This window comes from Anolis carolinensis, chromosome 2 (genome assembly GCF_035594765.1).
Source record: "Anolis carolinensis isolate JA03-04 chromosome 2, rAnoCar3.1.pri, whole genome shotgun sequence".
In the NCBI taxonomy this organism is placed as follows: domain Eukaryota; kingdom Metazoa; phylum Chordata; class Lepidosauria; order Squamata; family Dactyloidae; genus Anolis; species Anolis carolinensis.
The window spans coordinates 179307519-179327795 of record NC_085842.1 but is presented as its reverse complement, the minus strand read 5'-3'; the positions used below and the strand labels follow the sequence as shown (position 1 = coordinate 179327795).

Genomic DNA, 20277 nt, shown 5'->3' with positions numbered 1-20277 from the left:
AAAATGTCAAAAGTATTTAAAAAATGGAAATAAGAGAATGCACAAAAAAGTATAGACTTCCTACAAAAGAGACAAAACTTTGATTCCAACACACCCCATGAATACCAAAGTCTGTAGATACTCTAGCCTCATTACACTATGTAACAAAATTTCAAAAATTAGCTGTTCCTGGTTTGAAAGTGTTATTCCTGTTTAATTGTGCAGTACTGTACTTACTTTGAAAGTAGTTGTTATACTTCCACAAACTATGTTGAATTAGTTGAAACTCTATCATATATTCATTGGAAAAACTATCGCAAAATGTGCTGCAGAATGTCCCGGGGAAAAAAGTTTTTGCCATTTAATCAACTTTTTCCATGCTTTTATGGAAGAACCAATTAGGAAATTACATTTATAATTTCCAGGGACAAAAATTGTGTTATAAGCCAGGGACAAAAATTGTGTTATATACAATAATGCAGTAAAATGGTATCTCTTGTATGAATTGGCAAAATCAAGGCTTGCTTTTAGGCTCTCTTTTTCTATATATATAGGGTAAGGGTTTCCCCTCAACATTAAGTCTAGTTGAGTCCGACTCTGGGGGGTGGTGCTCATCTCCATTTCTAAGCTGAAGAGCTGACGTTGTCCATAGACGCCTACTAGGTCATGTGACTGGCATGACTGTATGGAGCGCAGTTACCTTCCTGCCGAAGCGGTACCTATTGATCTACTCACTTTGCATATTTTTGAACTGCTAGGTTGGCAGAAGTTGGATCTAACAATGGGAGCTCACCCCCCATCCCGTGGATTCAAACTGCCAATATTTTCATGCTGTGGTTTGTTTAATCAATGGATCTGGAGGATTGACTGTACAACAGCCTCAAGTTTTCTCACATTGACTTCTAGAGAAATCTACTGTGGCACCCATTGTGGTGGAGCTTTTTTGTGTGCTGCAACTAAATTTAGATATATTCTTTGCTGCAAGCTCTCTTTTGACCTTCAGGGAAAGACACAATTGGGGAAGGGAGAATGGAGAGTGTCTTGATTTGGGAAATCTTGTATACTTCAGACTGCATTTGAGATCTGTTAATTGAAGTAGTCCCAAAATGTTTGGGTGAGTCCTTCTGTTTATAGTTATATAATCCTGTATATTTCACTTTTATTATGTAAAACAAAGGGTTGTTTTGTCTTCATAATAACACTCTGAGCAGGTCACTATTCTTTAGGGGAAAAAATTAAAATAGCTGGGGATGGGGGAGTGTTTTAGATAGTGGGCTAAGGAGGCGTGACAGACCCCTATATTGAAACATGTGTTTGCTACCTAATATATTCAAAGAGCTGTGAGCCTCAGAGACAGTCCTTACACTGCAAAGAGTGAGGCAATGGCTTCAGGCTACACATGCTGACATGCATTTGCAGCATCCTTCCAACTGCTCTTGTGTGAACTCTCCTTCTGTTTTCTTTTGTTTGGTGGTAGAATGGTGTAATATCATACAAACGGTCCTTTTTGTTGTATTGCCTTCAAGCCATTTTGTTGTATGCTTTGAAGTCATTATGCCAATCCTAAAATTACCCTATTGTGGGTTTTTCTTGGGAAGGTCTGTTCAGAAGGGGTTGTTATTGTCTTCCACTAAGGCTGAAATAGTGTGACTTGCCCAAGATCACCCAGTGGGTTTCCACGACTGAGTGAGGATTTGAGCCCTTATCTCCACATCCAGTCAATGCACTACATCACACTGGCTCTCTAAACTGTTCTAGGCTCCTCTAAAGTGGTCTACTGCATCAGGATGCAATGGAGAAGGCTTTCCATGGCCAATAGTAAAGGAAAATTCGGCTGTCAATCCAGTAAGTTTGTGCCAGTGGATTGGAGAATATGGGATGCTGTCTTGTTGTTTTTTGTGGCAGCAACACATTTGGAAGCTGGTGTTGGATGTCCCATTTAAAGCAAAAGGAAATATGTGTTAGATTACCTCTTCCTCCACTTGTTCTCTCTGCTGATTCTGAGAGAGGGAATAGGAGGGAGTGGGAGAAGGGAAAATAGATGGGGAGAAAGTGAGAAGAAAATACTACAGGTAGGGGTAGATTTCAATGTCTGTCGGTTGCTTCTTGATGCCTAAATCTCTTAAAAATGCCAGATTCTGTATGATCTTGAAAGTGAAGCAGAGTCATTACTATTTAGTGCTTGGACGGGAGACAGCAAACTAACTCCAGATGCTGTATAGACTATATTTTAGAGGAAAGACCTGACAAGACCGCTTCTGAGTATTTCTTGCCTAAGAAAAGGCTATGAAATTAATTGAGTTGCCATGGGTCAGTGACTTGAAGACACATTCAGGCATGATTTCTTGTCTACTTTAAATTGAAATTCATGTCTCTTCCAACTTTCTGTTGAGAAACCCAGTTTGTTTTGTTCCACAACTGTTCCTTGTAGCATCAAGGTTCAAAGATGGGCAAAACATGATCCACAGACTTCAGGCAGCCACCTGGCACTTTTACCTATTCTACTAGATCCCCAACTCTTGGAGGTGCAGGCCATGGAGGGAAATCCATATATACACACCAGTTTAACATGCACCGAAAGGTGTTGGGGGAGGCCATTGGTGGTTTTGGAGTTCGGTGCCATTCGTTTGCTGATAACACTCAGCTCTCTCTTTTCCTGATATCTGAGAGACTGTCCCTGGAAGAGCAGACTATATTGTTTTGGGCCTTTAGTTCTGTATGCTTGTTCTTCAAAGATCCAAATGTGGTTTCAGACTCAGGCTTCCCTTCTACTGCATGCCCTTTTACCTCCACCACTCACTTTTTCCGCTGGGAGTCTCCTCCACCTTAAAGAGGCAGGTAGGTTCCTGTTTGGGCAGTGCTGTTTGAAAGTGTTTGGCCTGACAGTTGCTAGGAACCAAGCCCGCGGGAGGAATTTTGAGTTCTTCCTCAAGATCTCTGAAGGAGTGAGAGAGCCTTGGGAACCTGGAAGGCAAGGGCACCCTTTGTCCAAGGGTAAGTGGCATGTGGATTTCTGGAGCTCTTCCCTTTTTGCTCAAGGAGGGATAATACTAGTGAGAGAAAGTAGTGCCTAAAGGCAGAGCCTGGTCATATCAAGAGGTGGGTTTTGGCCACCAATAAGGACAGTGGAGTAAGTCCCAGAAACTCTGACTCCTGGGAAGAATCAATCTGGGAACGCTGCAGAGATCCCCTTTTAATACATCGTAACTCTTTGAAGAGCCCCAGGTCATTTCAGTAGGAGCTGTGCAAGAAAACATCCTGGTGGACTGCTCCATCAAGAAGCTGTAGCCATTTTTTGTTTGTTTTTTGCATCAGGCGTAAAAACAATCTTGGGCCAGATCTGCTAGTTTGGTCTCTTTGCTGTGCGTGTGTATAGACGAGGGAGAGAATTATAGAACTGAAAGTGAGGGAAAAGGCCATCTCATACAATTTGATCTCCACTCTTGCCTCTTAAACTGAGTTGTTTCCATTGCAACTTAAGATAATCTTGATTTGATCGTCGAAAAACAGCATTTGTCAGATGACCTCCTAGAATACGTAGGAAAGAGAACAGATTGTATCTTTATTTTTGACTTGTTTCTGTTGCTCGGACTTTAAAGTTCATAACCTTGCTAGCACAAAAAGAATTAACTTCAAAAGAGATCCAGGTTCCTAGATGGTTAGAATAGTGTGCAACCCCCTGCTGGTCAATGCTTGTTACTTTATATATTTTTTCCAAATCAGAGCTCTAGTTTAGAGAAAGTTATTAATAATTGGAGTCCCATTAAAATCAGAGGAAACAGTGACCAATTCAAATTTTGCAAGTACAGCTTTTCTCAGTGTCATTGTATGTTGTTAATGCTTTCACTGGTTACCACTTTATTTCGGGTTAAAATTGAAAGTGCTGATTTTGACGTTTAAGATTAATGTTCCTGGTCGCTGGGTTTGCCTGATGTTCCATCATTCTGTGCCTACCCTTTGTTTTCTTTGGGCTATACTCTAGTATCGTAATTTTCAAAGGTGAGATGAGGTAGGTTGACATTGTAGACACTGCCTTTTTTCTTTTTCCACCTAAAATTTTGAATACCCTCTTAAGAGCAGATACATTATTAAAATTTAAGTGTCAATGAAACCATTTCACCCAAATCTTTTGTGAAGACTTAATTGGGGGGTGTAAGATTGTTAGGGGGCCCTGGTGGCACAGTGTGTTAAAACGCTGAGCTGCTGAACTTGCAGACCAAAAAGGCCCGGGTTCAAATCCCGGGAGCGGAATGAGCGCCTGCTGTTAGCCCCAGCTCCTGCCAACCTAGCAGTTCGAAAACATGCAAATGTGAGTAGATCAATAGGTACCGCTCCGGCGGGAAGATAACAGCGCTCCATGCAGTCATGCCGGCCACATGACCTTGGAGGTGTCTATAGACAACGCTGGCTCTTCGGCTTAGAAATGGAGCTGAGCACCAACCCCCAGAGTCGGTCACGACTGGATTTAACATCAGAGGAAAACCTTTACCTTACCTAAGATTGTTAGATTCATGTCTTTTCATTTAATACATTTAATTTTTTCATTAAATTTTAACATTTTACTTTAATATTGCTACTTTTTATTGATACTGGTTTTCATTAATTGTGCTGTGAGTGAACTTCCTGGGATCCTTTGCAAAAAAGGTATAAATCAGGATATAAATTATTTAAATAAATAAGAGTTTGCTTCTTTTTGTGTGTTTTACAGTTTGCCTTTTCTGAAATCTATTGAAGGGCCACAGTGTCTCTGAGATCCTTTTGCAAACATCCTCAATCAATGAGCATCTGAAGTTTTTCTTTTCTCTCCCTTTCAAGGTAGAACTACTTTCCGCCCAGATTAAGGTGATTAACATAGGTGGGGTGTGACAAACACAATGCATAGTTACACATTGGAATGCCCTTCCATTTGCTAATATTGCAAGGTGGGGAAGCTTTGCTGAGATGAGGGCTGGATTTCCCTTCCCTCTCTTTTTACAGGCCAGTAATCCTATGTGTAGCAAATATAAACCTTTAACTAAGGAGGTGCTATCCCAGTTTGGGTGGCTTTACCTGCTGTATCTTTTCCCCCACTGGAGAAAACATGGGAGAAACGAAGTACTTGATGCACAGCTTGTGATTCCCAATGGGAAAGCATGAAGGAAGTGAGGGAATCCCTGATGTTATCACCATTCCCAGTGGGAAATTCCCTGAGTGTGTAATTTACTTTTCAGTTGGCAATGTTATAAACTTCCTAGGAGCCATGGTGGATTAACTGTAAGCCATTGTGTGTCTGTCTTGCCGACTGTTTAGAAACCAACAAAGTCAGTGGATAAAGGATTCTACTGCCTTCTGGGCTACTGTATCCTGTAAATACAGTGTAGTGTAGAGAAGAGAGGTAAAGTTGATGCCACATGTAAAATGATAGCTTGGGCAGGAGTGTCAGTTTGTGATAGTATCTCATGAATCATAGGTTAGATTGACTTGTGTGTACGAAGACAAATCGACATTGTAGTGTTCCTTACAGATCAAAGTTTCTAACAACCTAATTGAAAAGTGAACAATAATGGCCAGTAAAGGTAAAGATTTTCCCCTGACATTAAGCCTAGTCGTGTCTGACTCTGGGGGTTGGTGCTCATCTCCATTTCTAAGCTGAAGAGCCGGCATTGTCCGTAGACACTTCCAAGGTCATGTGGCCGGCATGACTGCATGGGACGCCGTTACCTTCCCGTCAGATCTACTCACATTTGCATGTTTTTGAACTGCTCGACTGGCAAAAGCTGGGACTGACAGTGGGAACTCACCCCACTCCCCGGATTCGAACCACCAACCTTTTGGTCAGCAAGTTCAGCAGCTTAGCGGTTTAATCCGTTGAACCATTGGGGGGTTCCAATGGCCAATAAAGGGAGCTACAAATCAACCCCGCTATCCCTAGATGCAAAAATGACTATTGTGGTTTGGGCATATCATGATATGACATGTCTCATTAGAAAAGTTGAAAATGCTTTATAAAGATTAAGGCGGTAGCAACAGAGAAAGACTGCACTCTGGATGAGTAGGCTCGCCCAAGTCACACACACAGCCTTTATTGAAATACAACAACAAAATCATGGCATAGGCATATACAACAAGAGGAAATCACAGATAAAAAGGAAAGCATAATTAAGAATTACTAATGTCAAGAATAAAATTTACAACTACAGTAGAGTCTCACTTATCCAACGTAAACGGGCCGGCAGAACGTTGGATAAGCGAATATGTTGGATAATAAGGAGAGATTAAGGAAAAGCCTATTAAACATCAAATTAGGTTATGATTTTACAAATTAAGTACCAAAACATCATGTTATACAACAAATTTGACAGAAAAAGTAGTTCAATACGCAGTAATGCTATGTTGTAATTACTGTATTTACGAATTTAGCAACAAAATATCATGATGTATTGAAAACATTGACTACAAAAATGCATTGGATAATCCAGAACGTTGGATAAGCGAGTGTTGGATAAGTGAGACTCTACTGTATCTCATAAAAGAATTTATCATAGTTGTTCAGAAGATATAGAATTTTAAAACACCCCTGTCATTGAGAACACTGTAAATAAAGAATTCCTTTATTTCATCCATATATTATCATATTTAGGACATACAAACAAAGAATGGTGAAGTGTTTCAACAGAGACCAAGTCAAACCCTTTTAGAACGTTCCATGATTTTCTATCTCCCATCCAAAAGAGTTGATGGCAACACATCACATCTTGCAGACGCCAAAGATCTCCTTTGGGTGGGATTAATCAAAATGCGAAGATAAGCGGCCATGACTCCATGCTCGCGTGGAATTAATGATGTCGTAGGTGAACAAGTTGTCTTTGCTGCAAGAGTCAGATTATGAAACTCAAGATCCAAAAGTCTGCTCTTGACTGACTTGCAGGCTTCCACATTTGTAAGCTTCCAAAGACAGGCTAATTGCTTCGATCTTTTTGAGATTCAAAGAATACCATTCTGAAATAAAATGATCTGATAACGAAGACAGAATATAACTATTGGGGTCTACTTGAAAATGTATATGCTGCCAGAATTTTATAGCTCTCATCCATTCAAAAGTTTCAAGAGTGGTTTGACCCGTCTCAATGCATGGCATGGCGTAAGGCACAAATCTAGGGAGTCTACAGTCCTGAGTGTGGAAGATCTGAGTAGGGCTGTTTGTAACAGAATGCCTTGGAGATCTTTTGTTCAAAGAGATCTCTTAGAGATCTCAATTTACAACAGGAATACATGGTGTTTGAAAAAGAACTCCTTATTTCACCATTTAATTAAATTGTGAAATAGGGAGTTCTTTTTCAAACAAACCTCTTTTGTTGCTGTTTTTATGGAATTCAGTCACAACCCTTTGCTTAAGTCATTCTGATTGTCTGTTTGCCCACACCTGGCCCAAATATTTCTTATTGCTTGTGAAGCATAAAGTTTACCAGCCTCCTTATTCACCTATCTTCATCAGTGTTGGGTTGTTTTAAGTCCCTTTTGAGAATCCTTCATTGTAGGTCTTTCCTTAACATCAATTCTAACTTCCTATGATATCTTGATGAGGGCATAGGAATTCAGCCTACTTCCAGCAGCTTTTTCTAGGCCATTTGATGTAGCATTGTGGTCTTTTCTCAATTCTTCTTGATAGATTTACACTTTCTCCCCTTCAGCTACTATGGCTCTACAGTCAATGATTGTTTGTTCTATATCTCTTCTGTTGTCAAAGCATTTCCCAGCATGGTGTTGTTTTTTCATTGCCTGTTTTTGCACTTAACAGTAAATATTTTCTCAGTAACTAAATTCATGCTTTCTCAGTGTGGCTTTAAAGAGAAAATCTGGACCCACTTCCTTCCCTCTGTCTTATTGGCGAATGATTTGCTTCTATGGTTTTTTTAATAGCAGGGGCCCTAAACATATTTGAGGACTGCTGTTGCGTGTATATCTCTTGTCCTTTTCCAGTTTGTTTAACCTTTGGTCCCAGTTCTTGTCTTTATAAGTCTTGTATCCAAACTGCTTTATTATCAGCACTGCTGATGCTGGCTCTGCTTTGTCAATATCTTCAAATGAGATGCCCCACAGTATGACTCAGTGATGCTTTGTCTGAGCCCTAACCCATATGGAGAGTTAGCATGTGTTCGTGCCAATTGCCAACTCCATTTTGCTGAATATAGGAGGTGTGCTATATAAACACAAGCTTTCTTTGGTAACCATTTACCATACATGGCTATGACTAATCTTGTGCAGTATAAACAGCTATCTGTAGAGTGCATGTACAGTACAAGGAAATGGTTTTTTTTTAATTCTTGTGTCATGGGTGTTTGCGCTTTGGATGCTTTTCTCCAAATGCAATTTCCACGCTATCAAACTGCCCTGAATTTATGCAAAGTACAGGAGTGCTGTCTCACAGCTAAGAGGTTAGACAGTGCTCACAGTCTCATGTAGCAACATTATGTTGTCTGTAAGTAGAGAAAGCCCTCCTGAATGAATATAGTGAGCACAAGATCTTAATAAACAGTGGTTTGGCTTCAACTACCCTCTCTTTTGGCCTTGAGGTAGGGCTCAGAGCTTTCTGAATGAGATCTTGGGTTCCGTTCCTACAAGCATCAGAGTCAAATAGCACAGCCTTTTCTGGACTAGACTGCTTTGAGATGTATAGTACAGAGCAGAGATACATATTTGAATGCTTCCTCTATTAGGAAGCTATACCCCTTCACAGAGAATAGTAGCAATTTTGTCAGAAGGTTTCTGCTTAGTTCACTCCTTGATATGCTGGGTGTCTATCTGCAGATTTTTTTATGTATTGCACTCTTCCTTCACATTTTGCATCCTGAGTCTTATAAAAATGAACGCCGTTCTTGTGAATTGTAAGAAATATATCAAAAATACTTGTTGTTAAAGTGAATGTTTAATAACTTAATATGTAGGGATTCCAAGCCACCTCTTGGAAGGAATATTGAGTTCTCAGGACCAAATTGGGATCTTTGTTTATTTTGTGGCTCTCGATATACATGGAAGTCTTCTCTAGTAACAGCTTGACTAGCTATTCATCTTAAGAGACAAAAACAGCAAGGGGGAAAGTCCTATTCCTCCCCTGCTATATGGCCTAGTTTAGATACCCAGACTTACAGCTGCTTTTTGCTAAATTTGAAAGCAAGGCTGGGAATCATGCAGGCTGCAGATTACATGTATGCCTTGGAGCACCATTGTGGCTCTTGGGAACTCCACCAACCTCCCTTAATGCACAACACCCCGGTTCCAAATTGCTCAGCTGGAAAAGCACTGATTTCACTAAATACTGTTGTTAAGGAAGGGGGAAACAGCAGAAAAGCCTCCAAAAGCTGTGGGAGTAGTGTAATGTTGGTTCCAGTAGCCCAAAATGATGTCTGTGTTGAGGAAGTCTGGAAGAGCATGAAGTAGTGCAATCTGGGTGTGTGCCCGCCCCTGATTTTTTTTTTTAAACAGAGAATGGGCTGTAGATCTTTTTTGTCTTCAATTTGGCATGAAAAGTTGAATGTACGCCCATGATTGTGTGTGTGTGTATATGAGTGAAAGAGTATTTGTTTATTTTGGAGTATCATGGAGTTTTCACTTTGTTTACTGAACTTCTCTAATCCCATAGTTCCTTTCATGTAGTGGTGCTTCCTACAACGCCCTACCTGTTTGAGCTCACTTTCTTTCTTGTAATGCTTTGTTTGGTAAGAGCTGAGGGTAGCAGGCAGGAATCAAAACCAGCTGTAGACCAGTAGCTGTTGGGCAGATGAGGCCTAAAACTGGAGACAGTTTGGGAAGATCTCAATAAAAAGTGCCCCGAAGATACACTTCCAAGGCTTGAAAAAGCTAATAAAGAGGACTGATACAGATAGGAGAAGAGACTAGGGGCTATTGCTGCTGGCTATGGATAAATCTGGGACCTACACTTGCCAAGTGATGTAGACCTCCCCGACAATGATGGCGCTGGACTGGGAACCAATCAGATCTTTCTTGAAGCAGGAAAATACTTTGTTAGGCTTTCTGTACTGGCTAAATGGTTGAAGTTTACCAGCCCCCTTGAGACTCAGAGCTTCTGAGAAAGTGGAATATAAATACAGTAGAGTCTCACTTATCCAGCATAAACGGGCCGGCAGAATATTGTATAAGCGAAAATGTTGGATAATAAGGAGGGATTAAGGAAATTCCTATTAAACATCAAATTACGTTATGATTGTACAAATTAAGCACCAAAACATCATGTTTTACAACAAATTAACAGAAAAAGCATTTCAGTACACGGTAACGTTATGTAGTAATTACTATTTACGAATTTAGCACCAAAACATTGACTACAAAACACTGACTACTAAAAGGCAGATTGCGTTGGATAATACAGAATGTTGGATAAGCGAGGGTTGGATAAGCGAGACTACTGTAAATACAGTAATAGCACAACAGTAACAATTCTAAAACCAGTGATAACACAGCCATGTGTTCTTGGTGTCTTGTCTTGGTTTTTAGGTCTGTCCCTGGGGTTATTTGGGGCACTGATTCAGAAAATTGCTTTGGATAGACCACATCAGCTCTAGTTTCTTAGATATAATGATTTCTATAGGTGAACAGATGGCAACTGGTATATGGAATATGCTCTGCATCTCAAAAATTAGAGCTGATAGGGAAAACTGGTGCCATTTTTGGAATCAGCAGATTAAATATATCCAGAAGTGGGGCTAACATTTGAAGCACCAAAGTGTGTGTATGCCAGTGTAATTGTTAATGTGACTTAAAAAAAACACTTAGTGCTTTAATTGTGGTGTATGTGTTTGGCTCAGGGTTTCATTTTCTGCCAGGACAACTTTGAATTCCAGTCCTATTTTCCATAGTTGTGTCATCTGTGTGATAATCACATGGATGCCATCCATGCTATTAAAAAACATGGTGTATGTCTCTGGAGCCAAGAGTTTCATTCATAATTGCTCTTTGGTTGCAGTTTTTCAGCCAACAGTGAACTCACTCTGTTTCAGTTCGCCCTGGCTTTTTATGAGGACATTATGCAGGGCTGTGTCAAACATCTTGCTGGATTAAAACTAAAACAAAAGAATAGAAGAACAGGAGTGCACCACACATGTCCAGCAAATATAATACATCTCTTGTCTCAATCACTGAGCCAGTTACCCCATTTAAAAGAGGAAATCAGGTTGTGTTTTAACAATTCTATACATGCAACTGGCAAACACAAAGGTTTCCTCTAGGGCTTTATTTTAAAATGATTTTAATCAGATCATAATTTGCTACAGTTTGACCCCCTCTATTTTTAAAAAGTGAGATTTTAAAATGATTTCATATTTATCAGAGATGAATGCACTTCCCCTTTATTTGGGAGACAAAAGTACTGTCCTGAACACTGCTCCATTATATGAACTTGAGTCCTCATATTACTACTCAGCTTAATTAATTGAACTTGGGTCCTAGTATTACAAAAAAAAGGGGGGAAGAAGACTCTTTATCCTATTTTCTTTATACTGGGCATGTGTTTTGTATACTTTCTTTGTCTCTTTAGCAGTCTCCTTGCTCAGATTTTTCCTAATCTACTCCACTCCAGGCACATGGTAAACTCTCCATATTCACCAGTGGCTTACATCTTTATTATTTGGATTTACAGTCTATTTTTGGGATCATTTCCAGCTCTTTTTCTTTTCAAGTACAGCAACCAGAACTGTACAGTTCCTAAATAGATTTCCACAAAGACATTGAGGAATTGACATTACAGTACTTGTTTGGTTCCAAGATGTTCCTTATGCATATTAAAATCCATAAATGCTTGAGGACCATTATATACAATGGCATAGTACAATGGTAAATCTTGTATAAAATAGCTAAGTCAAGCTTTGGTTTTTGGATTTTAAAAAAATATCCTAAAGCTGTGGATGGTTGAATCAGTGGAAGTAGAAATCTTTTGATACCAAGGGCTACTACATTCTCTACCATTTTCCTAATGGTCACTGGTGTGGAATTTGCCTATTTTGTAGCTCCCCTGTACTAGGACAATGTTCCCTTTGAGCTTTCCCCTGTGATTCCTAGATTTCCTTCCTGGTGAATAGTCACCAGCTTAGATCCTATCTGTGCACACAGCTTTATCTTTTGATAGTCTCAGTGGTGACTTGGTATGTCTTCTATGTTTAACTTGCCTTTGTGATGGAGCAGTTTCTTTAGATTCATTATCTCAAAGGTACATATTTGAAAAACCTTGTCTTTTATTTCTTCTTTCATATTAATGACAATATATGTTGAAGTTTTTTGTTAGTTTGCTTGCTTGCTTCATTTCTTTCTCACCTTTCAATCCAGAATGATCCTCAAGGTGGCCGGCATAAAACAATGCAATTCACTACAGTGAGATTCCTTCAATACTCTTGAACATATAAGTTTGTTCTCAGGTATCATATCCTAAGTTTACCTAGTGGTATTTTTACAGTTCAAGGAAAGAGGGAGAGAAGAACTGGACCATGGGTGAGAAGTATGAGGATTGCAGTTGAATCTTATGTTGCTACATTCTTTAAACTAAGTGTCATCCAGATCCTTTATACACTAGTTCCTATAAGCCCTAGGCTGTCTGGCTAATGGGGAAGATTGTGATTTCTGGTAGTTCAAAATGCTATGCAGGTACCAGGTTTGGAAGGCTGTTCTGTTGTCTGGGTAAAGAAACCTGGAGGGAAAGAGAGAGGCTTCCTCAAGACCCAGTCACACTGCACAATTATAGTACAATGATTTCGTTTCAACTGCTGTGTCTGTATCCTGTGGAAATCTGGAATTTGTAGATTGAACAGAGGTACCCCAGCCAGTAATTTTATATGTCCCTCCATTAACTGCAAGACCCAGGATTCCATAGGATGCCATGGCAGTTGAAGTGGAGTCATGACACTGTAATAATGTTGTGTGAAACGATCTCTAGCCTAGATTTCTGTTTAAAAGTATATCAAAGTTTTGAGAAGCTGAAAAGTTATGGGTATAACCCACACAAGCACAGTATGTTGACCTCATGCTTTCCACAACTGATTCAGAAACTGAATTTAACTTAACTATATCATGGCTAATAGCATCTGTCCATCATGAATGTGTATATGTGCTTTTAGATTGTGTGTTACTGTATGGTGATACCATTAATTTCTTTTCTTTATAGCCAAATACATTTTTGCATTTTTGATGGGACTTCTTGCTCTGGTGATTTAACTGTAGGAACCACTGCCAACTGTAAATTAAATGTAGTTGAAACAGTATATATATATATATGCAGGCATTCAAGTTAGTTATACTTACAACTAAATTAGGGATCACTCTCTCTTACTTCCTCAGATAGATAAAAATGAGTATAAGTATCATGTGCACTTAAGAAAAGTCTCTCTCTTCCTCTCTTTTTGTACATATATGCACACACATACATTATTTCTCCCTCGCTCCACTTTTACATCAAGTGTGATGAGTAGTATGATGAACATGTAACAAAAGCCTTGGTCAAATGCATGCGGAAATACCTTCCAGCAGGAAATAACATTCATGTATTTGCCTACTACTCCCACAATTTATGGAACAATTTATGGTAATTAAACATTAAACTCATACCCTACCTTGTAAGAAGTGGCTCAGGATATCATAAGAACATAGCATAAATACATAAGAGAAATTATATTGAATGGATCAGATCAAAGGCCTATCTAGTCCATAATTCTGTTCCCCTGTATATACTTGTGTATAAGTTGAAGGCAGGATCTGGGACCAAATTTTGAAATGACCTGTGGATCCATCGTGGAGTACTCTGTGGGGAGGTCAAAGTGCCAGCATTATCTCAGAGGGAAGCATCCCTGGTTGCCACTTGCGCCATTTTTCAGTTATTCAAAAGGCCAGAAGTGGCACTGTGGCAGAGAAAGCAAAGAGGGTCTGCCCTTCTTTTAAGTTCCCCTAGGAGGGAAGGGAATGGTTTCTTTTTTATAAGAGTTAAGTACAGTAGAGTCTCACTTATCCAAGCCTCGCTTATCCAAGACTCTGGATTATCCAAGCCATTTTTGTAGTCAATGTTTTCAATATATCGTGATATTTTGGTGCTAAATTCATAAATACAGTAATTACAGCATAATATTACTGCATATTGAACTACTTTTTCTGTCAAATTTGTTGTATAACATGATGTTTTGGTGCTTAATTTGTAAAATCATAACCTAATTTAATGTTTAATAGGCTTTTCCTTAATCCCTCCTTATTATCCAAGATATTCGCTTATCCAAGCTTCTGCCGGCCTGTTTAGCTTGGATAAGTGAGACTCTACTGTAATTACTTATATTGACCTGTGGATAGGTCAACCCAAGTTTTTTCAGTCAATTTTGTGTCTAACATGTCAAGACTTATACATGAGTATATACAGTAGTTGCTACAAGCAGAGCACAGATACAATTGCATCCTTTCTGTTAAGTTCCCCACTACTTGGACTAGTACTCTTGGACTAGTAACTTATGATAGCTGTATCTCCATGAATTTGCCTAACCCTTTTCGAAATCCATCCAAGACAGTGGCCATCACTACATCCAGTGAATTCCAGAATTTGAGTAAGTATGATTTGAAAAAGTAATTCCTTTTATCATAGATGACTTTTAGCATAGTCTCTGCCTTGTAAAGTAGAATGAGCTGAGAGACAGTGTCTAGCCCAAAGTTATCCAGTTTCAGGACTGATTCTGAATCTTCGAAGTCTGAATTCCTCAAATCACACTGGCTCTTTTCTTTGACAAAGCCTTTCCCAGCTCTAAAAGTATGCATTGCTCCTCATTCCCTTTTGTGGAGATCCATGTCTTCCTTGAGCTTTATAGTTCAAGTCAGGGCTATCCCTACTGTTGGAAAGAGTGAGGTAGCTAGCTACTTCAGGAATAATTATTTGGGGATCATGAAAGGACAACAAAGGGACAATTTGTTGTTGAAATGTTCATGCTAGACATGTTTGTGGGCTTTTCTGCCCTGTGTGCCATAATGATTCAGCTAGCTTTAGGTACAGTGGACTTTGACTTCATTGATTGTAGGACCATGATTTGCTGGTGTGTCTCAGACAACAAAATATTGTGGTCAGCTTTTGTTTCATATGTGGAACATATGCTCCTGTTTGCATTACTCATAGGAATGGGCTGGACTGTAGAGGAAGTCCAAAGTAGTAAAACCTGGATTTACCTTTGGATTTGTGGGTCTCTTCTGCCTCTTTACACAGCTTGCTTAATAATATCTCCTTCCTTTCATTATCTGGATGTTTTTGTACTAATCAGTGGGTTGTTGTTTTTACCCCACACACTGGCTCTGATTGTTTCTATTGTTCTCTCGGAGGAGGAGGGTGGCAATCGCTTTCCATTGTGACTTGATGCATATTCACTACCTTTATCTGCATTCTGACTGTTTGGGCCTACTTCTTGTTTCTTACTGTGGAATGTGTCTGTATGTGGAAAAAATTATAGACCAATATATGCTAACTCACAAAGAGTCTCATGGAGTAGTGAGCAATCTTTAGGAAAAAAATTATTAGCAACTAATAGAATGGAAGCTGTTATTGGTACAATTTACATTTTGATATCTATGCATTCTTGGAAGCCTTGGTTAATGTTGCTCCACAGGATTTCAGTGTGCAGCCTTAAGAACGTGAGCGATTGCCCTGTTGATGTGTTTATTATGCTGTCTCATGCCACTAAAAAAAAATGATTACTTGTCCTGATGACTTTTTTTGCTGGTGAGTCTCCTGTGTTTTCCTGTTTCTTCTATCTTTGTTTTTTTTTTTCCTCCATAAAAAAATCTGTAAGATAATGACTGGCTGCACAACTTTATTTTGGTTAGTAGTTCTTGGAATAGTGTTGCCAAGTTGAAAACTGGAGAGGGCTCTTGAATTTTTTAATAGTCGAGTAAGGGAAGGGATTTATGGAAATATTATTTGTCACAGGGCAAGCAAAGCCTACTGAAAATCCTTCTTCTGCACAACAGTTAAAGACACTCCTTCCAGTTTACACTCTCACAAACCTACCCAGGAGGCAATCATGTGAAAGTACGGATTGAGTATCCCTTATCAAAAATGCTTGGAACCAAAGGCATTTTTGATTTTTGCAGATTTTGGAATACTTGTATTTGCATATATATGCATAATGAGATGTCTTGGAGCTGGGAGACTAAACACAAACTTAATTTATATTTCATATATACCTTATACAAATAACCCGAAGAAAATTTTATACTTAATATTTTAAATTATTTTGTGCATGAAATCAAATTTGTGTTCATTGAACCACCAGAAAGCAAAGGGGTCACTACCTCAGACATTCACTTTCTCTCCATTTTCAGTGTCTTCTATCAGAAGTCCACATATGGAAGCCACCTTTTACCTCTTGGGTCTTCACTATCATCTCTTTTACTAACCTGCCGTGGAAGGCCACCTCCTCTCTTTAATTTTCTAGACCAAAGGTTCTCAGCCATGGATATACAGATCCTCCTAAACCAATAAAGCAATTGCCTGAATATGTAGGATGGTACCTTTGAGTCATGGGGGTGTTGCCTAGCTATCCTTTCTCTCCCTTAGCCTCTGGGGTCTGGAGGAGGCAAGTGCAGTTATGAGGTTATTTTTCCTCTGAATATTTAATACTCAGCAGTTCAGGGACTCAGTAGGGGGTGGAGGTGAGGAAAAGGCTCCAGAACTGCAATGTCCTCACTTTTGAGAGACTCTGTTGCACTGACTTGCCTAAGAATCTAAGGTGCACTCCATTGACAAGGCACTGCTAGGGCCACTCAATTCTACATTAACTGCCATGGTTCTATCCTATGTGTTGTAATTCTAAGATTTGTAGTTTCATGAGGCACTACTAGAACTTTCTGGCTGGAAATTGTAAGTGCAGCCAACTCTCTATATCTATAGATTCTATATCCATGGATGCAACTATCCATGGCTTGAAAATATTTTAAAAATCCAAAAACTAAAATTTGATTTTGCCATTTTATATGAGGGACACTAATTTACTATGCCATTGTGTGTATTGGCACTTGAGCATCCATGGATTTTGGTATTCACTGGAGTCCAGAACCAAACTGCAGTGGATATCAAGGGCCTATTATACCTCTCTTTTGATTGTGCATCCCAAGGATGTTTTCGTGGCAATTAAAGTGGAATCAGTGATTATGAAAATGTTATAATTATTTAGTGTGGAAAGGAACTAAGAAAATGTGCAGAGAGCTTTCCTGGGAAGGCTGAGCTACAAGAATCTGGAAGAAACAGTTGTCTTCCAAGAGAGGTTAGGGGCCCAACTTGATCTTGAGGTCTCCGATGCCTATAAATAGCTGCAATAGAGAGTGTGTGTCTGTGTGAGCTCATTGGGATTGTGGCAGGAGAAAAAGAGAAGAGGCTTTATTGCATCTACTGGGAATTTTACTCTTATTGCAAATAGTAGGTGAAGGGACAGAGCGTGATTCCACTTGGGTCCATGCAAGACAAAGTGTCATTGTCTCAGTCCCAATCTGTATTGCCTTTTTTAGTATTGGTTTTTAAAGCAGTGAAGAGTTAAAAACTTGAATGTGACTTCACAGCCGTAGTTGAAACAGGCAGTGAAAGACATCTAGTATTTTCTGGGTTAATAGTTTCTCTCTTCGTTGGCAACTGCTGAGCAATATCTATATTCAGAGCTGCATGAATTCTGGATTTCAAAGCCTCTCTCTCTTGCCATCAGTTACTTGCCTGAGGTTATAACAGAGTATATTTAGTATAATTTATTTAATAGTGATCTTGATATTTTTTTTCTCTGGGTTGTTCCTCACCTGCTTGTTGATAGTAGGGATTCCAATGTATTTCACAACATATACACATAGAGTAAGATTTTTTTAAAAGTACAAATTAAAAACTGAAAGAAATACATTGAAGAGGCTTAAAATAATAACCAAGTTGCCTGCAATAAACATTAATTCTGGAAAAGCAAAAGACAATCAAACACACATTGTTATTATATATGTATATTTAGCAACAGTGCTTAAAAAAACAAGTGTCAGCGATACTGACACTTAACTGGAAATATCATCAACATGATGTCAGTTAGGGTTGCCAGATGGAAAACTGGAGAGGGCTCTTGTAATGGATGTATAGAAGGAGGAATCTCAGCAGCTATTGCTTGTTCCTTGGTTGCATTACAAGTGAGAATTTCCTCTTGTACACACAGCCATTAAAAATACAAGAGCTCTCTCCAGTTTTCAATCTGGCAATACTAGATTAATTGAAAGCTGGTGTTTTAAAGGAATACTTTACCATCCTTGCACTTCAGAAAGACAGCTTTGAGATTTGGAAAGAGGAGGAAATTATCATGATAGCACCAGTGTGGGGGGGAACAAAAAAGTATCCCGTGTATTCATCTGCCTGATAATACATTTATGAGACAAAGATCAGGACTTCTGAAGTCAGTCTTTAAAACTGAATGAGTTCAGGTACCTTACAGGAGTAACATTGCCCTAAATGTTTGTAGTCTGTATATTTTACTGTGCTCTGTATACAAGCAGGATATAGTGGAGCCGGGACTCATAGAGTACTGTGGAGCAGGAACCCCTTTTGTCCTGAGAAATGTTTACATGGCCCTGGGTATATAGATATGTAAAAAGGGTGTAAAATTATATGAAGTACAGCTGAAGCATCTTCTGCAGAGCCCGCTGTAAACCGAACAACAGATTCATGTAAAAGTCTAAAACAGCCACGAGGAGACGTTCAGAAAACTTTTACCATTCCCAGTGTTTCCAGGATCCCAACACTGAGCTAAGGGGATCCCATTTGAGGTTGGGACCCACAATTTAAGAAGCAGTGGCATGGCGGACAATGACACATTGTTGCTCTGTTTCCTTAGAGCTTAGCTGCAATTCTCACAGTAGTTGAGGAGGGCAATAGTTCTTAAAAAAAATAATACATTGTTGCTGCAATGCAATGTATTCTGGAATAAGCTTGGTCTTGAGTCAGCAAGTAAGATTCATTAACTTTGCAAAAGCCTTTGTCCTGGAAGATGGGAAAACTCGGCCATAATTCTTGGGGAAAACACCTGGACAATCTTGAGGTGTTTCAATATGCCTTGGGGACATCTTGTCTCCACCCCCTCCTTGCATTTCTTATGTAGTTTGGATTCTCTCTAGCCCAAATCGAACAAGGACATTAGTCCTTTACCAGGCCAATGTTTGGGAACTGTTAGCTGATGAAATAAAGTACACATCAGGCCATGAACAGCTCCTCTGATCTGTTTGTTTGTGAGAGGAATCTGTATACTGTATATTTTTGGAGTTTCCCCAGCAGCATCGGCTATGGGGACTGACATAATGAATACCTATATAGACAGTCCCCAAGTTACGAATAAGATAGGTTTTGTAGGTTCATTCTTAAGTTAAATTTGTATGAACAGGTACATTTTTTTCAGTGTAAGTCTAGCCAAATATATATATTAGGTTTGAGTTGTTCGTAAATTTGCGGTTTGTAACTCAGGGACTGCCCATACCAACCATATTTACACCATTGTGTATAAACAAATTCAGATGGTGATATTAAAGGATGTAGAGCTTTCTCTATGTGTGCTTAACAGATCTCCTTTGGGGGTGGTAGTCTAGCAGATTTAAAAAATTGAAAGTTAAAATGATTCGCCTGGAAATATTTAGGTTGGGTTTGCATAGTAAGTTTTGTGGATGATGTAGGATGGCTCATAGGATTCGGTTGGCCCCCTGTATCCACAGAGTCTGTGTTCATGGATTCAACCATCCATTACTTCATATATATTTTTTAATTTTTAAAAGCAGTCCTTGATTTATATAAGGGGCAATATTTTAAATGCCATTGCATATCATGGGACTTAAGCATCCACACATTTTGGTATCCACAAGGGTCCTGGAACCAACCCCCAGTGTATACCAAGGGTCCACTTTACATTTGTTCCAAGTTGCTATTCCTGTAAAATGATTTTCATTGGTTTTTATACCCAGTGTGGTGAAAAGTACTGCAAATTAGTCAAGGTATTGGTCGAATTGGATTACACTCATTGTTTCTTTAAGGACTGCAAAGGCCAACTATGTGAGGAGTCGGGTACACACTTTTTTTACAATCAGCCCTGACAGACACTGAATAGCCTTGGGAGATGGGGGAAAGTTTGATTTTTTTTCTATCTCTTCTCTATATAGCCAACAACAACAACAAAAAATCCAACTAATTTCCTGTAGTCCTTATTTATATTTTGAGAGACAATTCCATTGATGTCAATTGAAGTGTCTTTTGAAATGTAAATAGCAGCATCTCGGAGACTTTTTGTCAGCATCATG

General features: G+C 39.2%; 1 protein-coding gene across 2 annotated transcripts in view; it reads left to right on the top strand.

The window, feature by feature from the left end:
- Positions 1 to 20277, top strand: part of fgd1 (FYVE, RhoGEF and PH domain containing 1) — a 73842-nt gene that overhangs the window by 18847 nt on the left and 34718 nt on the right. The window contains exon 1 of one of the 2 annotated variants that reach the window (XM_062971195.1): positions 719 to 2973. The exons of the other annotated variant lie outside the window; for it this stretch is intronic. Coding sequence (XP_062827265.1) covers positions 2721 to 2973 — 253 coding nt within the window. The 5' untranslated portion in view covers positions 719 to 2720. Of the gene's footprint in view, positions 1 to 718; positions 2974 to 20277 lie in introns of those variants that run through there. 2 annotated transcript variants of the gene reach the window in all.